Source organism: Schistocerca cancellata, chromosome 3 (genome assembly GCF_023864275.1).
Source record: "Schistocerca cancellata isolate TAMUIC-IGC-003103 chromosome 3, iqSchCanc2.1, whole genome shotgun sequence".
Taxonomy (NCBI): domain Eukaryota; kingdom Metazoa; phylum Arthropoda; class Insecta; order Orthoptera; family Acrididae; genus Schistocerca; species Schistocerca cancellata.
Genome location: NC_064628.1, coordinates 598,412,094 through 598,436,103, shown reverse-complemented (window position 1 = coordinate 598,436,103; position 24,010 = coordinate 598,412,094). Strand labels below are relative to the sequence as shown.

At 39.9% G+C, this 24,010-nt stretch overlaps 1 protein-coding gene across 1 annotated transcript in view; it reads left to right on the top strand.

Moving 5' to 3' along the window:
- LOC126175488 (ecto-NOX disulfide-thiol exchanger 2) overlaps positions 1 to 24,010 on the top strand; it is a 225,256-nt gene that overhangs the window by 177,890 nt on the left and 23,356 nt on the right. The window contains exons 10-11 of the mRNA XM_049922308.1: positions 16 to 156; positions 243 to 480. Of these exons, the coding sequence (XP_049778265.1) occupies positions 16 to 156; positions 243 to 480 (379 nt within the window). The remainder of the gene's footprint in view (positions 1 to 15; positions 157 to 242; positions 481 to 24,010) is intronic.

Sequence of the window (24,010 nt, the reverse complement as noted above, 5' to 3'; positions counted from 1 at the left end):
GGCATGTGTTCACAGGAAGAAAATGACAGTCTCAGATGTCAGCTGGAAGCATACAAAAATGAAGTGGATCTGGTTAGGTCTGATCTCAGGACAGAGTTGGAGCAGAAGGACAAACAGCTGAAAGTGTTGCAACAAACCTTGCAGGGAATGCAACAGGTAAAAATAAGTTATTTAAAAATTATTCTTGTGTGCATACGTTTTTACTTTGTTTCATTTACATTTCAAATTTCACTGGTTTCCAGCAATTAATAGAATCAAGGCGCCGACAGAATGAAGATGAGGTTAAAGTCAGAGAACTCCAGGCTCGTTTAAAGTCCTCAAATGAAGTACAAGCAAAACTTGAGGCAGCAGCAGCTGAGCAGCAAAGCAATGCAGATACAGCTGTCTCAGAAGGTGGTGACACTTCTGTGGTTGAAGACGTGAAAGTAGATACAACACAGCTAGCTCCACGCATCACAGACCGAGAAGCCAAGTTAATAGGTTGGTTGATCTTCTTCCTTGTTTTAGTCAATTTACTTAGTGACTTAATTATATGATACTTCACTCTTATTTTTAAAGGTCGTGATCAAGTGGTACTTCAGACATTTTGATTAAATTGTCTGTTTTATTAAATCCTTCAGTCGAATGCCACGACAACCAAGTGATAACCAATTCCATTCTTAGTGTAATGAAGTTACAAACCTTAACTAGTTGACGTGTTTACAGACTGACACTTTCTTTAATGCCCTTAGTGCAAGAAAACCATCTGTTGTTTCTTATTCTACAATGAGTCTTAAGAAAACAATATACTTTCTGAAAGTGCTACAAGCACCATATGCAGACTGTTTGTAAATTACTTTCTCTATTTTGCATAGTCAGCAAGTTTCATTTGAATAGTAACAAAGCCAAGTAACCCCAATTAACCCATTTAGTACATTTGTAATAACATTAGTTTCCACTTTCCAGGCAACTATTGATGTCCCTGTGTCAACATACTTATTCTACTTTCAGCTACCTTCTCCTAAAAAACTATAGAAACTGACCCTAAACATTTTTAACTCCTTGAAATGAGTATTTTAAGGTTAGGTAAAATCTCACAACAAGAAGCGATAGAGCAATTAGATGAAAAGAAGCAGAAATTACAGGCATTGGCCAAACGACTTGGAAGATAACAAAAAAAGTGAAAACAGAAGGAAACAAAACCAAACATTCAACACAAACCAAAAGAAATTTTACCACACAATAGTTAACACACACATTAAAATAGACAATCCACCAAACATAACAGACATGGAACACTTCTGGAGCAACATATGGTCAAACCTGGCACAACATAACAGGCATGCACAGTGGATACAAGCAGAAACAGACACATACAAGATGATACCACAAATGCCTGAAGTGATAATATTACAACTTGAAGTCACCCGAGCAATTAATTCTACGCACAATTGGAAAGCCCCTGGAAAAGATAAAATAGCAAATTTCTGGCTAAAGTAGTTCACCTCAACACATTCACATCTAACTAAATTATTTAACAGTTACATTGCAGACCCATACACATTCCCTGATGCACTTACACATGGAATAACTTATCTGAAACCTAAAGATCAAGCAGACACAGCAAACCCAGCTAAGTATCGCCCCATAACATGCCTACCAACAATATACAAAATATTAACTTCAGTAATTACACAGAAATTAATGACACATACAACACAGAACAAAATTATAAATGAAGAACAAAAAGGCTGTTGCAAAGGAGCACGAGGATGTAAAGAGCAACTGATAATAGATGCAGAGGTGACATATCACGCTAAAACTAAACAAAGGTCGCTACACTACGCATACATTGATTACCGAAAAGCTTTTGATAGTGTACCCCACTCATGGTTACTACAAATATTGGAAATATACAAAGTAGATCCTAAATTGATACAGTTCCTAAATATAGTAATGAAAAATTGGAAAACCACACTCAATATCCAAACAAATTCAAATAATATCACAACACAGCCAATACAGATTAAGCGTGGAATATACCAAGGAGACTCATTAAGTCCTTTCTGGTTCTGCCTTGCTCTGAACCCACTATCCAACATGCTAAATAATACAAATTATGGATACAATATTACTGGAACATATCCACACAAAATCATACATTTGCTGTACATGGATGATCTAAAACTACTGGCTGCAACAAATCAACAACTCAACCAATTACTAAAGATAACGGAAGTATTCAGCAATGATATAAATATGGCTTTTGGAACAGACAAATGTAAGAAAAATAGCATAGTCAAGGGAAAACACACTAAACAAGAAGATTACATATTGGATAACCACAGCGACTGCATAGAAGCGATGGAAAAAACAGATGCCTGTAAATATCTAGGATACAGACAAAAAATAGGAATAGATAATACAAATATTAAAGAAGAACTAAAAGAAAAATATAGACAAAGACTAACAAAAATACTGAAAACAGAATTGACAGCAAGAAACAAGACAAAAACTATAAATATCTATGCTATACCAATATTGACCTACTCATTTGGAATAGTGAAATGGAGTAACACAGACCTAGAAGCACTCAGTACACTTACACGATCACAATGCCACAAATATAGAATACATCACATACATTCAGCAACAGAAAGATTCACATTAAGCAGAAAGGAAGGAGGAAGAGGATTTATTGACATAAAAAACCTACATTATGAACAGGTAGACAATTTAAGAAAATTCTTTCTAGGACGAGCAGAAACTAGCAAAATACACAAAGCAATCACTCATATAAATACATCGGCTACACCATTGCAATTTCATAACCACTTCTACAACCCTTTAGATCACATAACATCAACAGATACGAAGAAAGTAAATTGTAAAAAGAAAACACTACATGGCAAGCACCCATATCATCTAACACAGCCACACATCGATCAAGACACATCCAACACATGTCTAAGAAAAGGCAATATATACAGTGAGATGGAAGGATTCATGATTGCAATACAGGATCAAACAATAAACACCAGATATTACAGCAAGCATATTATTAAAGATCCCAATACCACAACAGATAAATGCAGACTTTGCAAACAACAAATATGTTTCTACTGTTTCGTAGATCACATCACAAGCGGATGTACAATACTAGCAAATACAGAATACCCCAGAAGACATGACAATGTAGTAAAAATAATACATCAGCAACTTGCCATACAACATGAACTAATAAAACAACACGTTCCCACATACAAGTATGCACCACAAAATGTACTGAAGAATGATGAATACAAATTATACTGGAACAGAACCATTATAACAGATAAAACAACACCACATAACAAACCTGACATCATACTCACCAATAAAAAGAAGAAATTAACATAACTAATCGAAATATCCATATCTAATACAACAAATATACAGAAGAAAACAGGAGAAAAAATTGAAAAATACATCCAACTGGCTGAGGAAGTCAAGGACATGTGGCATCAGGATAAAGTTGACATTATACTATCAACTACAGGAGTCATACCACACAATATCCACCAGTACATCAACACAATACAGCTACATCCAAACTTATATATACAACTACAGAAATCTGTAATTATTGATACTTGTTCAATTACCCGAAAGTTCCTAAGTGCAATGTAACATATACTGTACAGTTAAAAGGAAGTCACGCTTGATCAAGGTCTGAGTCACTTTCCATTTTTGACCAGACATAACGTCTGAGAAAAGAAAGAACAATAATAATAATGATGATAATAATAATAATAGTAGTAGTAGTAGTAGTAGTAGTAGTAGTAGTAGTGCTTTAGATTTTCATCATTTGCCATATCACTTCATACAAAAAGTTAGGATCACCCTCAGGAACTTGGTAACATAATAACAAACATAGCATTTATAGTGAATGGTTGGTATGATACCATTAATCTTATGCTCTCTCCAAACTACAAGACCCAGGATTGTCTGTACGAATACCTATCCAGTGCTAAACGAGAATGGGAGACATCCATCCTCACTTGATTAACAATCATACTCGTCACTGAACTCACAGTATGGGCTAGACCGAGTTGGTACTCCCATAATTATTTTCAGGTTCACCTTCTACTCTCATATTTTGTGGGCTCATACCCAAAATGTCCTCACTAAGTTTCCCCAGTGCTTGTAGTATCTTATCATACAGCTCTACCACAGCTTCACTAATATGAAACTTTTAACTCATTCTGCCACCTGATACCCCTCAGCTCAGGCTCACAGATCTCTGGATTCAAAGTCTAGCACCCTAACACCTTATCCATCATCATCCAGTACGAAAGCTTCTGAAATCCCACTTCCATCAGCCAAACATCCAAAGTCTTCTACTTGCATGCATGTTTATATATTTTCATTATAAATTAGGCTTCATAAATCATGCATTTTAGGCTCCTCGGGAGCTGTGCTACGTGGTGCAGCACTGTGTTACACAAGCACAGTCAAGCTGCATGCGGCTGTTGAAATTGCTTGAGGTCATTGTGACTGTCCCAGAGCAGCCCAAAGAGCTAAAACACCAAGAAGAATCACTTCTTGGCTTTTGGCGGATCAGTGTTTTTAATTTTAAATTCTTTAATCATAGGATTCAAGGTCATCTTTATTGATACTAATAAACAGCACAATCACCAGTTACGCTTACATCCTCCTCTTGATCCCTGGACCGTTTTTGATGTCCTTTTGCTCTTCCCTTTACTTTAAATTTTGATAATGTGAATTTGTTGTTGCTGTTGTGGTCTTCCGTCCTGAGACTGGTTTGATGCAGCTCTCCACGCTACTCTATCCTGTGCAAGCTTCTTCATCTCCCAGTACCTACTGCAACCTACATCCTTCTGAATCTGCTTAGTGTATTCATCTTTTGGTCTCCCTCCACGATTTTTACCCTCCACGCTGCCCTCCAATACTAAACTGGTGATCCCTTGATGCCTCAGAACATGTCCTACCAACCGATCCCTTCTTCTAGTCAAGTTGTGCCACAAACTTCTCCTCTCCCCAATCCTATTCAATACTTCCTCATTAGTTATGTGCTCTACCCATCTAATCTTCAGCATTCTTCTGTAGCACCACATTTCGAAAGCTTCTATTCTCTTCTTGTCCAAACCATTTATCGTCCATGTTTCACTTCCATACATGGCTACACTCCATACAAATACTTTCAGAAACGACTTCCTGACACTTAAATCAATACTCGATGTTAACAAATATCTCTTCTTCAGAAATGCTTTCCTTGCCATTGCCAGTCTACATTTTATATCCTCTCTACTTCAACCATCATCAGTTATTTTGCTCCCCAAATAGCAAAACTCCTTTACTACTTTAAGTGTCTCATTTCCTAATCTAATTCCCTCAGCATCACCTGACTTAATTCGACTACATTCCATTATCCTTGAATTTATGAGGGCTGATTTCTGGCAGAAGGCTGTAATTGTTGTTTTCTATGCTGGGCTTTCTCCCTTTCTGTTGCCAGGTCAGCTAATACTTCCATTTTTGAATGAGTCTATCTAGTAATCCCAAAAGGTCCTTCATATATTACTTATTAGTTTATCATTTTTCACATTTCTCTTGTGATTCTTAACCCATACAAAATCACTAACCTTATATGATACTGGAACTCCCTTTTCCCATCTCTTTCTTCTCCTCCTCTCTCCTTCCTTAATCTGTGCTTTTCTAATATTTACTCCCAGCTTGGATACATCATCCTTACCCCGTGTTGGCCATTCATTCTGTTCAAATATGGATTCCCCTTCAATTTACTTCCCTATTAGTTCTTTTGGTGAAATCTCCATTACAGAGTGCGACAATTCATTCATCACCTGCTCAAAGTCTTTTACCAAATCTAACTGCTTAGAATGTTTGTTGGCACAGGTGGTCTACATAATTTATCAATACATAGTGCACACTTTCCCGAGGCATAAATTCCTGAAACTGCTTATCATTAAACTGAGTGCCATCGCCTGGTAATAAATTCTTGGGCTTACCTATGTTATCAGCTCTTAGTTTGGAAATTATACTAAGTGTTGTTGCTTGTTTCAAAGGATACATTGTCAGTACCGTAGACAAACATTTTAAGGCGAGAAAGATGTGCACCAAACCTTCCCTTCCTTTAGGCAGGGGACCAAAAACGTCCATGACCACCAAATCCCATAAAGCATCATGAATAATGGACTACAGTAAGATGTTCATCTTTGTTGTCTGTATTTTTACCTTTTGGCAAACTTCACAAGATTGTGGTATTTTCTTAGCATACCATGACAAATTTCTAAAATAGTAGTACTTACTCATATGCAGGATTAATTTCTTTGGTCCAAAAGGCTTGTAACCCAGATGTAAATACCAAGTTGATAACATAATATATTCATTTGAAATGCACAGTAACCATCTATTTGTTTTGTTATTCTTGTGAAATGGTAGGCTCTTGTATACTTCCCAGTTTACATTATCTTCATTTGGGTTTTGCTTAATATTTCATGTGCATCTGTTTAACATACAATTCTGATGTGGTAAGCCTAAATGAAGACAAAGGGATTTAATGTCCTTTTCATACATGTTTACCTTTCAGAATAAATTCTAAAAATATCCTTGTTGTATATTCTGATTGGATAGCAATCCTCATGGTAGTTGGGTTAAAGCACCTGGTACCAAATTGTCTATGCCTTGGACATTCTGCAATGTGAAATCAAATTCTTGAAGGAACAAGCCCTACCTTGTAAGCCTGTTATGTAAGAGTCTAATTTTACATACTATTGTTTTATGTCTAGCTGAAGGGTAATGAAATTTAGAGATAGACCACACCACAGATAATGCTTCCTTTTTGGTGATACCATAATTCCTCTCGTGTTTGGTTAAAATTCTACTTGCAAAAGCTATTAGGTAATGCTAAATGCCTAAATCCGTGTATTTCTCTTGATAAATAAGGCATCCTAGGCCATAATCTGTTGCTTCCATTGCTAACTAGGATGGTAAATTAAAATCTGGAGGGGCTGGAAGTGGTGTTCATGCTAAACTCTCCCTTATTAAATTGAATTCTGATTTACAGTCCTGTGTACATTTCCAAGGTGTGTAATGTTTGAGTAATGCCATCAGGTATGGTGCATTTAGTACATAGTTGCATATAAATTTTCTATAAAACCCAAACAAAGCTAAATATTATGTAAGTTTTCTCTTATTTGATGGTTCTGGATACTGGCTAATTGCATCTAATCTGCTTGGGTTTGTTTAATCTCTGCTGTATTTATAATGTGCCCAAGAAATTTTACCTCGCCTGTACCAAACCGTGACCTTGATAGCTTGCTTATTAGGGAATGTAATATTGAAAATAGCTCTTCTAGGATCTGAGGATGTTCTGATCAATTTTAGATACTGTTCCCATATAATCTACATAGATTATGATCTTGTCCCTCAAGATGCCTTCTATAGCATTATCCAATGCTCCAATAAAAACAGAAGGTAAAACTTTGAATTGGTAAGATCTACCATCAAAATGAAAAGCAATGTATTTTCACGACTCCACATATAGCAGTATTTGCCAGTAACTACCCTTACGTTTATAGTAATTATGTATTTCATTCCCATAAATCTAGTTAATAATTCCTCATTGACAGAGTGTCTGTCTCATTCAGGTTCAGTTACTCTGTTCACTGTTCTTATGTCAAGTACAAGTCATACTGATACATCAGATTTCTTAACTGCAACTAAAGGGTTATTGTAAACTATCAGAGGGTTCAGTAACATTCCATATTAATATTTTGTTAATCGTTCTGTTAATCTCATGACATACTGAGCTTTTTGCTGCCACTGGAATTGAGTATGGTTTTATAAAAGATGGTGTATGAGGCAATATATTTAACAAACAAAAAATTCTTCTGAAAAAATAGTAAACAGGCAGTCAGTTGCAGATTGGAAGGTTTATTAAACCACTTTATCATGGTTTCTACATTTATAAAAATATCTTCATCAGAAGGAAATACTGACAACTGGATTACATGTTGTGGCAGAGCTACATTATAATATAGCCAAAAGGCTTCAGTCAAACATAAAATTTCACCTCTATAGCAAATTAAAACATACACAACATGGTTACTATGAAGGGGAAATTTTATATATGATTGTCGACTTTCAACTATATTTTAACGCATCCTTGCCACAACATGTAATCCAGTTGTCAATACTTCCTTTTAAAGAAGAATTTTATAAATGTTGAAACCATGGTATACTGGTTTTAATAGACCTCCAATTTGCAACTGATTGGCTGTTTACTATTTCTACTAGAAGATGTCATTCTACAGTTGTTGCTCCAGCCATGAACAAAATTTCAAACAGTATCTATAAGAACTCCTGGCTCAGCAAAACAATGCTTATGTGCTTTCTTAGGCTGGTATTACTCTATCAAATTTCTTTGACAAAGATATTTTACGTGGCACTAAAACGGGTATTACACTGTCATCATATTTTTTCATCGGAGTTCAAGATGGTGGACAACAACATCATGTTATGAGCTGCAGCTGCTTGTACCAAAATTGTATTTGAAAGAGAAGTGGCGGAGAAAAAGGTGAACATACTTGGCTAAAGCCATGGGTTTTACGTTGAGATAGTAAAAGCATTCAGCAAAATTTGTTACGAGAGCTGCAAATGGTGGATATCAATTATATATAAATTACTTACTAATGGATGAGAGCGCGTTTCAGTGCTTGCTCAATAAAGTAGCTTCTCGTATTACAAAGCAGAATACTCACTTGAGAAAAGCTATATTTGCAGAAGACAGGCTCACCATAATACTGCCATTTTTTACTACAGGAGAGAGAGAGAGAGAGAGAGAGAGAGAGAGAGAGAGAGAGAGAGAGAGAGAGAGATACTCTAGCTGGCATCCAGAATTCAAAATCAGACAACGCAGAATTGAGAGCTAAGATTTTTGTTTTATTTTAGAGTGTGCCCTTCTCCTCTATTCTGCCTTGCTGAAAAGCTGAATGTTTCTAGATTTAGAGGTGAATAGCTGTAGCTGTGATTGTGGATTTGAATTCACCTGCAGCATATCCCACCACCCTCTCAGCACATGATTAATAGCAGGCACTGTGCCCTTGCTCACCCTCACCCCAGTCAAAGCAATGTTACTAAAAAGAGTCAAAGGAACACAACAACCAAACTTTCCAGCCGTGATACAAACACACTACAGACTTCGAATAGCTGAACGATGCCAGTGTTCCAAGCATTTACATTTCACATTGCACTGAACAGAAGACGAACGACTTTTATGATCAGATCTATGGTGAGGCCCTGGATTTGATCATATTTCTTTGACGAAAAGGTGAGATTCGATAAACTATCAAATTTCATTTACATAAATATTTGACATATCAACCTTGAAAAGCAAATATGGGCCGTAGCAGAGATGACAAATCTTTCTTTTCCTGTGATGGTAATCCTTAAGATTTACAAATATAATTGTTAGTAAACTGCTACAGATGCTGGTAGACACAGATGTGTGCCCCCTATGCAGGACTGCTTGATGTTGTGAAATACTGATCTGATTGGCTCTGTGATTTGTGTATTAAAATTGTCGTTTTAAAATGTGGAAAATAAATGTAATTCCAGGAAGACCTACAGAAGTCATTTTCAAATTTTACTTCATGTGAAGGAATGGAAAGAAAACATTTGTAACAAAACAGTTTTTTCAGTTAAATTCTTCAATTTAGTGATATCAGAAGAACAGAGAAATTGTTTATTGTGCTATCATTACCATTTAAAAGTCATCAGTGAAGAACCAGAACATATTTGCTAAAGAGAATACTTGCAGGAAAGTGCTAGTAAATAACTCTTTACACAAACAAAATAATTTCAGAAGGGGGGAAATGGCGCAGTACAGGCAGCACATAAAGACTCGTGGGATAAATTTGTAGCTAATTGTAGAGGTTGTGCAAGTGGAGGATGGTGGCTCAGGTTGGGTCAGAAGCTGCTCAGTGGTAGCAGAAACCCTTTATTAATTTATTACAAGCTCAAACCCACATCTGGTGCTGGCTAAAAGATGGGTCTCAAGCCATGGGACACGTGGCAGCACAGTGTTGTGCAAGTGCAGCAGAACAAATAGTATGATGTGACTCGCATAGTACAGCATGCTGTTGCACCTGTGCGAAATAAGTATGCTCGTGCTGCATTGAGGAAGGACTGTCAATTGTAATTATGGCCTTGTGGAACTCAGAGCATCAAGCATTCGCCTTTGAGGTGTATTTAAAAAAATACACCCATCACTCTTCAGAGAGTCTTTCATCATCATTTCAAATTGAAATGATATGATAAATTCCTGTATCATTGGACAATTGTACAATGAGTGGAACACTGCACCTTGTGCAAAGAAGAAAAGACCAAGGTGACAAAGGACAGTGGATCGCAGAACGAGTGGAGAAGATGCAGCAAAGACTCATCCCAAGTCCTCACTAGTCTGCTGTCAGATGTGCCTTGGCACTAACAATGTCAGATCATTCCGTGGGGTGCATAGTCTGTGATAATCTCAGTTTCAACCCATACAAATTGCAGATCGTATAGAAACTAAACAAACAAGATAATGTTGCCAACAAACTATTAGGTGCACTTCCTGAAACTTTTAGCAGCTTATCATCAGATGTGAAAAAATATACTGATGGCGTCACTTAGATGGTGGTGTAAACAAACAGAATTACTGGTAATGGGCAACACTTAACCAAGATAACCCTTGTCAACTGCATGAGAAACAACTGCAGATGATGGAAGCTTTTGTTCACCACCTGGAGGATTGCATGTAAGGTGATGGTGTTGTGTTTAAAAATAAGTAAAGGGAGTATATAGTATGTAATGGCATATACCTTGTTTGTTTTCAGTGTGTGTTTCAATAAATTCATCAGTTTGTTTCAAAGTTCTGTTCTTTCTGAATTCTTCTATTCATTCTGATGGACCCTGAAGTAGGACATGGGCCATAGCCCATTCTTGCACTATAGACAGTCACAGCCAGTGACCAAGCTGCATCATGGCTGATGCAGCATGGTGACACAGCCAGCTGAGTGTGAGACAGCTAAGAACCACTCAGCCATGGCATGTGGACGGCGTAGATATCCAAGCAGCAAACCCTGAACAAATGGCTTCTGGTGGTTACTGGCACCTGAGAGTACCCCAGTTGCTCTGTGATTAAGTGGGCCTCAGTTTGACCCTCAGTTCGTCAGGTAGCGGCCAGACCCACTCCCAGCTGCAGCCGGAAGTGAGGCGCCCCCCCCCCCCCCCCCACACACACACCAAGTAGTTCAATCAGGATGATGACAGAGCACTGGCTACCTCTCAGCACAGGCAGACTGTATGTCGGTTGAAGACTCGATGGTTCACTGCTTTGATTGATGTCCAGCATGCCAGGATGGCTAGTATTTTTACAGACAAAAGCAGGTTTGTTATGATGTGGCCATGACAGATGTCAAGTAATCTGCATGATAAAATGTTTGGTGTTTCAGTAATCAGTAGGGCGTTAGCTGGCCAGTGGATGCAGACACCCAGTGAGTGACTTGCTGCAATGCTGTGCCAGCATATTGCCGCAAGTGGTCCATGTGGCATCAAACTCCCTTATCTAGGCCTCTTTCTTTACAGTCCACCCTTCTTCAAAGAATTTGGTCACCCCAAATTCTCTCTGCTGCTCTACGTGGAACTAGCTAATTCTATATTGTTTGTTTTTAATATAAAACTGCAGGTAGAAAGTTGGTAGGGGTTGGATGTTCTCGACTCTACACCTGAGATAGTATTGGACAGTGCTTATCACTAGTAAAATCATGAGTATGACTGATGGTGCTTGATATGATGCTGTTGTATGTCCCCAAACAGTTTCTTCATCGAAATTCAACCATTCTGCGTGGGTGCTAAATGGTCCATGGAGGGGAGAAAGGTTGAGTCCAGGGAAGTGTTCAGGTTGGTTGGGTTTTCTCTAGGTAGAATTTCAGATGGAAGATCACCATCATCATCACCATCATCATCATCATCATCAGTGTTCTGCCCTAGGGCAGGTCTTTACATTTAGCTCTCCATGCAGTCCTGTCATTTGCCACCCTCTTCATTTTCTCATAAAGATTTCCTATCCTTATACTACCCACCATCTGATATTTTCTGTGTTCTCTTCTCCTGCCATTCATCATCCCTTCCATAGCAACCATCAGTAAACAATCACTTCTGATCCAGTGTCCAAGCCAGTTGTGTTTCCTCATCCTGATTACCTTTAAAGTTTCTCTCTCTTTCCCCACTCTTCTCAACACCTTCTCATTTCTCACTTTGTTTATCCATTTTATCCATTCCATTCTCCTCCAAATCCACATATCAAATGCTTCTATTCATCTTTCTTCCTCTTTCCTCTCTATTCATCTTTCTTCCTCTTTCCTCATTGTCCATGTGCCAGCTCCGAATAATACCATGCTCCTTATAAAGCAGTTCGCCAGTCTCTTCCTGCGGTCCCTGCCCATGCACCCACAGAGATGCCTCCTCTTATTATTATAAAATGCCTCCTTGGCAATTGCTCTACATGTTTTCACCTCCTTACTACATCTCATGTCGTTCTGAATTACGCTTCTGATATTTGAAAGCACTAACTTGTCTTGTCCTAACTTTATAACTGTTCTTATTTTTGGAAGGCTAGGTAGACAGAATAAAGAATAAAAAATAATAATCTACATTGATACTCTGCAGTCCACCGTAAGGCAAGTGGCGGAGGATACCCCATACCACTACTAGTCATTTATGTTCCTGTTCCACTTGCAGATAAAATGAGGGAGAAATACTGTCTGTATGAGCCCCAATTTTTCGTATCTTAACTTCGTGGTCCTTATGTGCAATGTATTTTGGAGGTAACAATCATTGTACAGTCAGCTTCAAATGTCATTTTCCTAAATTTTCTCAGTAGTGTGCCTCAGAAAGAACATTGCCTTCCATCCAGGGCTTCCCATTTGTATTCCCGAAGCATCTTCCATTAATCTGTCCTAGTCCAGATCCCAAACACTCACGCACTACTCAAGAATAGGTTGCACTAGCATCCTATGTGCTGCATCCTTCACAGATGAAGCACACTTTCCTAGAACTGTCCCAATGAGCCAAAGTCGACTATTCACTTTTCCTACCACAATCCTCATGTGCTTGTTCCATTTCATATCACTTTGCAACATTATGTCCAGATATTTAAATGACCTGACTGTGTCAAGCAAGACACTAATAATGTTGTATCCGAACATTATGGGTTTGTTTTTCCTACTCATCCACATTAACTTACAATTTTCTACATTTAGAGCTAGTTGCTGTTCATCACACCAACTAGAAATTTTGTCTAAGTCATCTTGCATCCTTCTATAGTCACTCAACTTCGACACCTTACCATACACCACAGCATCATAAGCAGACAACTGCAAATTGTTGCTCATCCTGTCTGCCAAATAATTTATGTATGTGGAGACTTCTTTAACAGCCTAAAATGGCGCAACATGTCAAATGCTTTCCAGAAATCTAGAAATATGGAATCTGCCTGTTGCCTTTCATCCATAGCTCACAGTATATCATGTGACAAAAGGGCAAGCTGAGTTTTGCATGAGCAATGCAGCAATGCTTTCTAAAACCATGCTGATTTGTGGACATAATGTTCTCAGTCTCAATAAAATGTATTATAATCAAACTGCGAGTATGTTCAAGGATTCTGCAGCAAACTGATGTTAGGAATATTGGTCTGTAATTTTATGGGTCCGTTCTTTTGTCCTTCTTATGCACAGGAGTCACCTGTGCTTCTTCCTGGTCACCTTCGACTTTGCGCTGGGTGAAAGATTCGCAATAAATGCGAGCTAAGTAAGGGGCCAGTGATGTAGAGTCCTCTTTGAAAAACTGAATTGGGATTCCACCTAAGGACATCACACACATCCATGCCTGAGGCAGGATTCGAACCTGCGACCGTAGCAGTCGCACGGTTCCAGACTGTAACGCCTAGAACCGCTTGGCCACCCCAGCCGGCTGTATAATTCTCCTGTACAATTTCTTGAATGTGAAATTTAAAACGTCAGCTTTTGTTTTACTATCTTCAACTGTCACACCAGACTGGTCAACAAGTAACTGGATGGAAACCTTAGACCCACTCAGCGATTTTACATAGGACCAGAATTTTCTCAGGTTCTCTTCCAGATCTTTGGCTAAGGTATGATGGTGGTAGTATTTGTATCTTTTCACAGATGCACGAATCTCTATGAACCTTTGCTTGTCATCATTTGCACATTCTCTTTTGAATCAAGAATGCAATGGCCTCTGCTTCCTCAGCATTTTCCAAATCTCATAAGCCATGGTAGTCTTTACTGTCCTTAATCCTCTTGTTGTTAGGCACATAATTCAACAGGTTAAGATTTCCAGTCTGCTTAAACTTTGCCCATAATTCCTCTACATCCATCTTACTGGAACTAAGTGATGTCAGTTCACTGTCTTAAGTGAGATGCTACCAACTGCTTGTCTGCTTTTTCTAGCAGAAACACTCTCCTAGCCTTCTGAACTGATTTATTAACTTTCATAACCATAGTTGCTACATGACATCATGGTCACTTATCCCCATTTCTATACTACTGTTGTCGATAAGGTCTGGCCTATTTGTAGCTACGAGGTTCAAAAAGTACTTCGTATGACTGTCTGTCTGTACCCCTGCAATGAATCCATAGACACCACTGTCTACGCTCAGTAGGTTAATGTCAGCTCCAACTAGTAATGCATGATTTGTGTATTCACGTGCTACTGACCATTATTTGAATGACTCTAGAACTGTCACAGCAGAACCAGGTGGCCTGTAAAAACATGCAACACACGATTGACAGTACCTTTTCTGCTTCTGCTGACAAAATGTTTGGTTTTTGTGAATACCCAGTGTTATCTACGAAATGCCACATTCCCATACTACTTAAGTATGACAAAAGACATCAAGTAAACATACACCTTTTCGAAGTCCAAAGTGAGCAATGTCTTGTGAATTCATGCCGATATAAGGATACTCGTGTCAGAGGTATTTTATATTTTATTAAAATAGACTTTCATTGGAAGGTTATCGTCTTAAACTGTATTTCATTTGTATTAGTACACTTCATATTTTAATAGCATTTTCCATCAGTTTATTGGACTCAACAGTAAACATCAGAGAGGAATCAATCGTCAACAAAATATTCTTGCACTGTCTGACAATGCTCAGATAGTTTACCAATTCCATGCCTGTAGAAGCTTACTGGTTCTGAGTTTAAGGTGGTGTCAAACCAGATCTGGACTGCAGTTTCATCCAGAAATGAATTTTCATGGCAGCAGTTTTCTTGGTCATTTTTCTTACACTGTGGCTGAAAGGTGTCTCAGTTGTTGGCAAGAAAGACCAGTTAAGATCGACACATCCCTTGGGAGGAGTTCATAGTACATAATAGTCTTTTCGAGCCATATGCAAAATATTATTTTCATGCTGCCCACTGCTCAAGTATATGTCTTTAGTTAGGGTTCAACCACTAATTTCTTCTACAGAAGTTAACATAAACAATCATAACTATTAACTAGTAACATTATTGCATAGGAATGCTCAGTGAGCAAACTGATGACTTTCAAACAAATATGCTGTAATATTTACCCCTTTAGCTATCATTGCCATGGATTAGAGCCTGCAGTACTCCTACACCCAGTAATTGAACCTTCCCTGTTGAATGCAAATGTCATGTGACAGTTAAATAGTCACACTTCATCACATGTCAGTTTTTGATATTTCCTGAATGTAGAAAATCACTCATGTTAGAACAGTGTTCTTCAAACTAGAATATCCTTTTCTGATGTGTTTAGACAAGAAGTTGTCACCTTACACACAATACAAAGATTTTGAGCTGCTACTGCTGCTTTCACATCTGTATTAAACAAAAAAATGAACAGTTTGTCACAGAAGTCAGACCTTTTTCTACTTGTGACTATTTCACAACACTTAAACGTTGATAAGTTCAGAGTATGCAAAATCCAATTCTGAACTGCAAGATAAATGTTAAAACTTTAAACAAGAAAATGACAGTTAATAAGTACACTAATAGTGCTGCACTGTGGTCAACTGGTTGGATGGTACATGAAGTAAGGCAGCCAATTCTGTGTGAATTGGGCTCTAGGCCGCCTGTCTGCAGAGTCTTCGGCATTGCCATGTGTTTTCTCAGTGCAGTGTACTACTTCAAAATTAAACTCACTAAGCAGTAAAACCCATTGTGTTAAAGCAACTAGTTAGGTATGTAAGGTTCATCAGCCACTTTAATGGTGCATGGCCTGTTGTGACTTTGAAATGCTTACCATACAGGTAGCAACAGAAATATGTACCATAAACCAGGTTGGGTATCCCCTTCCCTGTAGCTGAATAATTCTTTTCTGCTTTATTTAACATAGGCTATCATGTGCTCAGCCCCATTTATCTCCTTGCTTAGCACTCGCCCTAAAGCATGGTTTTGGCAGCACAATGTAGTGTGAACTGTTTTTGATAATCCAGAAGAGTGACTACAGAATCGGATATTAGTACGTCCTTTAAATGCTCAAAGACATGCTTGGAATATGGAGTCCCTCCTTACTCATGTGCATTAATTTACATTTTCATACATTTAAGTATGCTGCCATTTGTCGCACCAACTATAAATTAAGTCAGAGTCACCTTGTATTCTCCTACAGTCATTTAATGATGACACATTCCCATACACAACAGTGTCATCGACAGACAGCTCTAGATTGCTACTCACCCTGTCTGTCATATCATTTATGTATATAGAGTGTAATAGTAGTCCTATTACACTTACCTGGGACACTCCCTGTGTTTGATTAACACTCATTTTCAAGGACAGTATAATGGGTTCTATTACTTAAGAAATCTTCGAGCATCTCAAATATCTGGGAACTTAATCTGCATACTTGAACCTTCGTTAACTGTCTGCAGAGAAAAAGGCAGGCTGAGTTTTGCACAAGTGATCCTTTCTAAATCTGTGCTGATCTGTGGGCAGAAGATTTTTCTGTCTTGAGGAAATTTATTACATTTGAACTCAGAATAAGTTCAAGAATACTTTAGCTAACCGATTAGGTCTGTAATTTTGCAGGTTCATTCTTTTACCCTTCTTATACATGAGTCACCTGCACATTTTTCCAGTTGCTGGGCAAGAAATTTATGATAAATGCAACCTAAGTAAGGAGCCAATGCCATAAAGCTGTTGAGTACTTCCTTTAAAATCGAATTTCGGATTCCATCCAGGCCTGATGACCTTCTTCTTCTTCTTCTTCTTTTCAGTTGCTTCTCTATGCCACAGTTACCTTTTAATGTGTCCTCCATATGAGAGTTTGTGTGACGGCCAAACAATGGTATGTTTCTACATTCTTCTTGCATGAATGATTCCTTAAACATGACATTTAAAACTTCTGCTTTCCTTCTGCTGTCCTCTATTGCCACACCGTACTGATCGATAAGTGACTGGGTTAATGTCTTCAGTCCACTTAGTGATTTCACAGAGGACCAGAATTATCTCAGGTTCTCGGCAAGTTCTTTCGTCAAGGTGTGATCGCTAAGGTATGACGGGGGAAGTTGTATGCTTTGTGCATAGATCTTCTTACAGAGACACGAATTTTTACTAATTTTTGCCTGTTGACATCTGAAACTTCTTTTTTGAACTGAGAGTGAGCAATGTCTGCTTTCTTAGCATTTTCTGAATTTTATTATGTAATCATTGGTAGGTCTTTTCCATTCATAACCCATTTACTATACACTTACTTATGGATGGCATGATTTACAATCACTTTAAATTTTGCCAATAATATTTATAATATAATATAATATAAAATAATATTTCACCTAGGCCTGCTATGCGCGTGTGCATAACTTCACAATCAGACTAAATTTCAATCCTGATGGATACAATATTTCTGTTGACTGCAGTGAACATTCCCCCTCGTGTGGCATTTAATCTGTGTTACCAATATGCATTTCATGCCTACTTAAATATTTTGAAGCTTTCTACTTCAGGTTCAGACAGCTCTCACTTCTGAGAATAATTTGAGCATGAAAGCTTTCCTGAAGGGCACTAAATTCGGAAATGTTGTTTTTATTACTTTGACAGATCACTGTCAACGTTTTTACAGACAAACTGTCTTTATTTTATACATGGTCTGAGTTCACTCTTTGCTTATCGATTGGAGAACATTCATCAGAGAACAACCACAGTTGTAAAATTAGGACATTGCCCCAGGGTATCCAAAGTTTCTGTTATCTTTGGCATGGTTATGCGTCTTATGCTGATTCAAATATTGATAGTCACAATGGCACCCATAAGTATCTGAAATTTTATTACAATAACTACTGGATTGCCCCAATCACTACTACTCTCTTCCTGTACATTGGTGGTTCATTCCCAGTGGAAATCCTACACTGTATTATTGGCATAGTTAGCAGTTGTCTGAGACCCAGTTTTTCATTACCTCCTTATCCTTCTCTTGCAAATATACACTTTGTCCCACAGTGCAGCTAAATTGGCAGACTGTCATGGCTTAGAACACTTTACACTGAAATCTCTGCTAAGTCTAGTCCTCTGCCACTTACAGGTTGATACTGTGATAGTTCTTCCACTTCCTGTGATCCAAAATTATGTAGGCTGATGGACACTACCAAACTGCCACTTGCACAAAAGCTAAACTATGGCGTACCAAGAACTGTGCTTTGTCTAAGAGGGTGGTTTGAAAAGTTCTCGGAATCACCACGAGAGGTCAGCGCTAGCGCAACGAGTTGTTCATGTGATATTCATTGGACTGTTGCATGTAAAGACATGCCATGTCAGTGCTCTTGTAAGAGAGCTGTGGCAGTGACATGGCTCTGTTGTTGTTCCCGCGTAGTGCTTTGCAAAGATGGAGCAGTGATTAAGTACTTCATAAAGGAAGGTATGAAAGCATAGGACATTCATGCCAATTTCCAGAATACACAGGGGGACTCTGCTCCTTCATGTTCAGCTGTTGCCAAGTGGACAAATGAATTTAAATTGGGTTGGGAGAGCTTAGATGATGATCCACGCAGTGGTCGGCCAAGATCTCACTACTCGAGAAATCATTGCAAAACTGCACAAAATGGTCATGGAGGTTCGCCGACTGAAAGTGCGTGAAATTACTCGCGCTTGCCAGATGTCATCTGAAAGGGTATATCACTTTTAACTGAAGTATTAGAAATTAAAAAATTATCTGCACGATGGGTGCCGCAACTCTTGACGTTGGATCAAAAACGCATGAGAATGGGCGTGTCGGAACAATGTTTGGCCATTTTAGGCGAAATGAACAAGAGTTTCTGCACCAGTTTGTGACCATGGATGAAACTTGGGTGCACTACTATACCTCAGAGACAAAACAATAGTTAAAGCAGTGGAAACATGATGATTCTGCACCACCAAAGAAGGCAAAGGCAATTCCTTTGGCGGGAAAGATCATGACATCAGTATTCTCAAATGCGAAGGGGATTCTGTTTGTAGATTATGTCCCCACTGGGCAAACATTTTCTGGAAAATACTATGCTAACCTCCTGGACAAATTGCAACAAAGATATGTGAAAAAAGGCCAGGTTTAGCAAGGAAGAAAGTCGCCTTCCATCAAGTCATTGCTCACTGGCACACAAGTGCTGCCGTCATGGCAAAATTACACAAACTAAGGTATGATTTGTTGCCACATCTGCCTTATTCACCTGATATGGCTCCATCAGACTTCCATCTCTTCCCAAAACTGAAAATTTTTCTTGGTGGATGAAGATTCACTTCAAATGAAGAATTGATAGCCGGGTTTGACTACTGTTTTGTAGGCCTGGAGGAAACTCATTTTCAAAATGGGATCAAGGCACTGGAGCATTGTTGGACCAAGTGCATTAATCTACAAGGAGACTACACTGAAAAATATAGGAAGTTTCAGTGATGTAAGTACTTTTTTTTCTATTCCGTTCCGAGAACTTTTCAAACCACCCTCGTAGCTCCTTGTTTTCTACCAGGGTTGAACAATACACAATATATTAAATGGCCCGGCCGGAGTGGCCGAGCAGTTCTAGGCGCTTCAGTCTGGAACCGCGCAACCGCTACGGTCGCAGGTTCGAATCCTGCCTCGGGCATGGATGTGTGTGATGTCCTTAGGTTAGTTAGGTTTAAGTAGTTCTAAGTTCTAGGGGACTGATGACCTCAGAAGTTGAGTCCCATAGTGCTCAGAGCCACTTGAACCATTTTTATTAAATGGCAAGTCTGCTTCTACATCCATTCAGACTAGTTTCCTTGAACCATTTGGTATTTCACCATGTGCAGTTTAGTTGGCTTTCCTGATGTCTGAGACATACCTTCTGGATTTATGATTTTTCTGTTAGTAAAACCTAAACAGAATGGATCTCCTGTGTAGCTGTACTATTTGCTGTTCCAAATCAATGTTGGTGTGATGGTTCCTCACAAAGTCCAGTCCAAGTACAGAATTGCAGCTTATGTCAATCCAGTAAAGTACTTCTGATGCAAGCCTGGAAGTCTTTCTCTCCCATTTGAAAGTTCATCCAAGCAGATCTCAGTGAATGGATAATACCTCCATCAGAGCCAATTAACGTGCAGTGAAGGAGGTCCAACTTGTTTATACTAGGTATGCTGGGACTTACTATGGATACCTGTGAGACTGCTATTTCACATAAAAAGATGGTTAAACAGTAGTTTCCCATTGATTCAGCACATGGACATCTTGTGCTCACATTAACTGGGAACGCAGCACGATGGTGACATTGTACCCCTTTTGTTTTAATGTTAGAGGGTCAGCTCTACAATCTTTCTTGTGCCTGCAAAACCTGTGTGGACACTCCCATCCAGACTGTCCAACTTTCTTACAACTCTCACACTGAGGTTCCCAACAACTCTGCCAAATGTGACCAGGTTGTCCACAATTATAGCACAGGTTCCCCCATCCTGGTCACTGCATCTATATCTTCTAATGTCATCGCTGTTATTACAGTTTTGTTGAAGGTTTTTGGGTATTCCACTCACAAACCTCAAAAAATGCATATAGCACCCTTTGTTTTGCTTACTGCAGAATTGTGCTTTTGGCATTATCGTCATCCATTAACTTATAATTTGATCAGAAAAAATTTTTTCTACAGAATCTCCCTGCCTTGTGCCATACCATTTAGAGCTCGTGATAAAACATAGGGGGTTTTCTCCTTCTGTACTGATCCACCAGTCCCTCCTCGAGGTCCTGAGAAGAGCTTTATGTAACTTCTGTAAGAATTAAAAAACAAATAACTTAAGTTGGATCAATCAGATACATAATTTTGTGGGGGAGGCAATCCAAAAACTTATATTTTGTTGGCAGAACACTTAGAAGATGCAGCAGGTTTATTAAAGAGGCTGCCTACACTAGTCTTGTTTGTTCTCTGCTAGAGTATTGCTGTGCTATATGGGATCCTTACCAGATAGCACTGATGGAGCACATTGAAAATTTGAAAATGTTAAAAGAATGCCAGCTTGTTTATTGCAAAATGGGTGAGAGACTGTCACGGACATGATAAGCAAGTTGGGATGGCAGTCATTAAAACAAAGACATTTTTCATTGCAGTGAGATCTTTTCACAAAATTTCAATCACGAACTTTCCCCTCTGTGTGTGAAAATATTTTATTGTCACTAACTTACATAGGGGAATCGATTATTATAATAAAATAAGAACAGCAAGAGCTCGCACAGAAATATTTAGGTATTCATTTTTCCCATGCTGTTGGAGAGTGAAATGATTGAGAACCCCCTGCCAGGCACTTAAGTGTGAACTGTGGTGTAGTTATGTAGATGTAGATACATTACACACACACTTGCATCCCCTGTGAATTTTAACTGAAACATACTTAGTAACTGATCATCATTCTGTTCCCCCAGTTTGCTGCAGTAAATTATATATAATGGTAAAAATATCTTCCCATGATCTAGAAACAAGCCACCAGTGAACTGGTACTGGTATATAGGACAGATAAGCACGCATTATGAGAGAACTGTTCCTCTCTCGTCTCCTGCAGACTATCAAGATCCTTACGTAGTTCTACCCCTGCGGGTTCGGGGGTTAGAATAGGCCCGCGGTATTCCTGCCTGTCGTAAGAGGCGACTAAAAGGAGTCTCAAATGTTTCGGCCTTATGTGATGGTCCCCTCTCGGGTTTGACCTCCATCTTTCTTAATTATTCCGAAGAGCGAGCCAATTGGGGAAGGGCGCCTTGTGTGGTGCACTGTATCCGTCGTGCATTGAGACCTTTAGCTGGCTTTTTCGTCGTTGCAATGGTGTCCCGCTCGTTTTCCATCTCTTGGGCGAGGATACGTCCCTGGGTGCGATTCCCACGCTGCACTCTGCAGTGTTTCTTTTAACTGCGACGACAACCTTGGACAGTTTTGCACCTAAGATCCAGCACGGTAGCCAGTCCGTTGTGGTGGGGCCGCCATGTACCCTCTTGGTTGTAGCCCCCTGACAACACAGGGATCGCTCTACTGATGCCTGCGCCGTTAACTCCCCACATATGCCAAGGGGTAGATGCCCGTCTCCCTGGGGCATCAGGACTCCCGGCAATGGACATCCTGCCAGGTGGCTATTGCTGCGGCTGGGTGGCACCCGTGGGGAGGGCCCTTGGTCGGAGTAGGTGGCATCAGGGCGGATGACCCGCAATGAAGCGTGGTACATCATCTCTCGCTGGCGGCCAGCCGCCAGCAGTCTCTAAGCGCTCTCGGGCTCAATTTAATGCTGAAAAGTACAATCCGAAAACGTTCCCCTCTCTGGCCACGCCGTGGGAGGAGCGTAAGTCTCAGGATGGAGGTAATAGTTATTCGCCCCGATTCTTAGTTTGTACGAGAGCTGATGGGGAGTCTTTTCTCTCCACAAAGCCTCAGTTCTTCGTCGAGCATTTAGAGGACAAGTTTGGGGAGGTGGAGGGCTTGTCAAAAATGCGCTCTGGATCGGTCCTGATCCAAACGGCATCCTCTGCCCAGTCACGACGGTTGCTTGCTTGTGACAAGTTGGGGGATGTTGCTGTTACGATCACGCCGCATAAGAGTTTAAATATGGTTCAGGGAGTTATTTACCATAAGGACCTTCTTTTGCAGTCTGATGACGAGCTGCGCGCCAACTTAGAGCGCAGGGGTGTACATTTCGTCCGGCGCGTTCATCGGGGTCCGAAGGAAAATCAGATAGCTACCGGTGCCTTCATCTTGGCCTTCGAGGGTGATACGTTACCGGAAAAGGTCAAGGTGATGGTCTACCGATGTGACGTCAGGCCCTATATTCCTCCCCCGATGCGGTGCTTCAAGTGCTGGAAGTTCGGCCATACGTCTTCCCGCTGCACTTCCAGCCTCACATGTCAAGATTGCGGACGCCCGTCTCATCACTCCATGTGCCCCGCCTCCCATCTGTGTCAACTGCGGGGAGCACCATTCACCTTGCTCGCCTGACTGCAAAGTCTTTCAGAAAGAGCGCAAAATCATGGAATATAAGACCCTGGACCGGCTGACCTATACTGAGGCCAAAAGGAAATATGACAGACTCCATCCTGTGAGAATGACATCTTCTTATGCAGCTGCTACGACAACTGTGCTAGCCCCATCAGTTTCGAGACTTCCAGCCAGCTCGATAAGCAGCAAGACTCCTCCTGCCCCCGTGCCCGTGGGGGGCTCTACCCAACCGGTTGCTCCTGCACCACCTACCTCAGGAGCAACCTCCTCCCAGCCGTCGGGGACGTCCGTCCCCGCTTCTCAGCGGGAGAAGCGTCTAACTTCTTCGGCTACTCTCGCCCGTAAGAGTTCCCTTGGGACCCTCTCTTCCCAGGGTTCCACCAGCGGGAAGGATGACGGCCGCCAGTGGCATAAGTCCTCACCAGCGGCCGGGCGTAGGGCTTCACGATCCTCCTCTGTCCTGGAGACTGAATCGGTGAAACCTTCCCAGCCGGTGCAACCCAAGGTTCAGCGAGAGAAGTCCAAGAGAAAGAC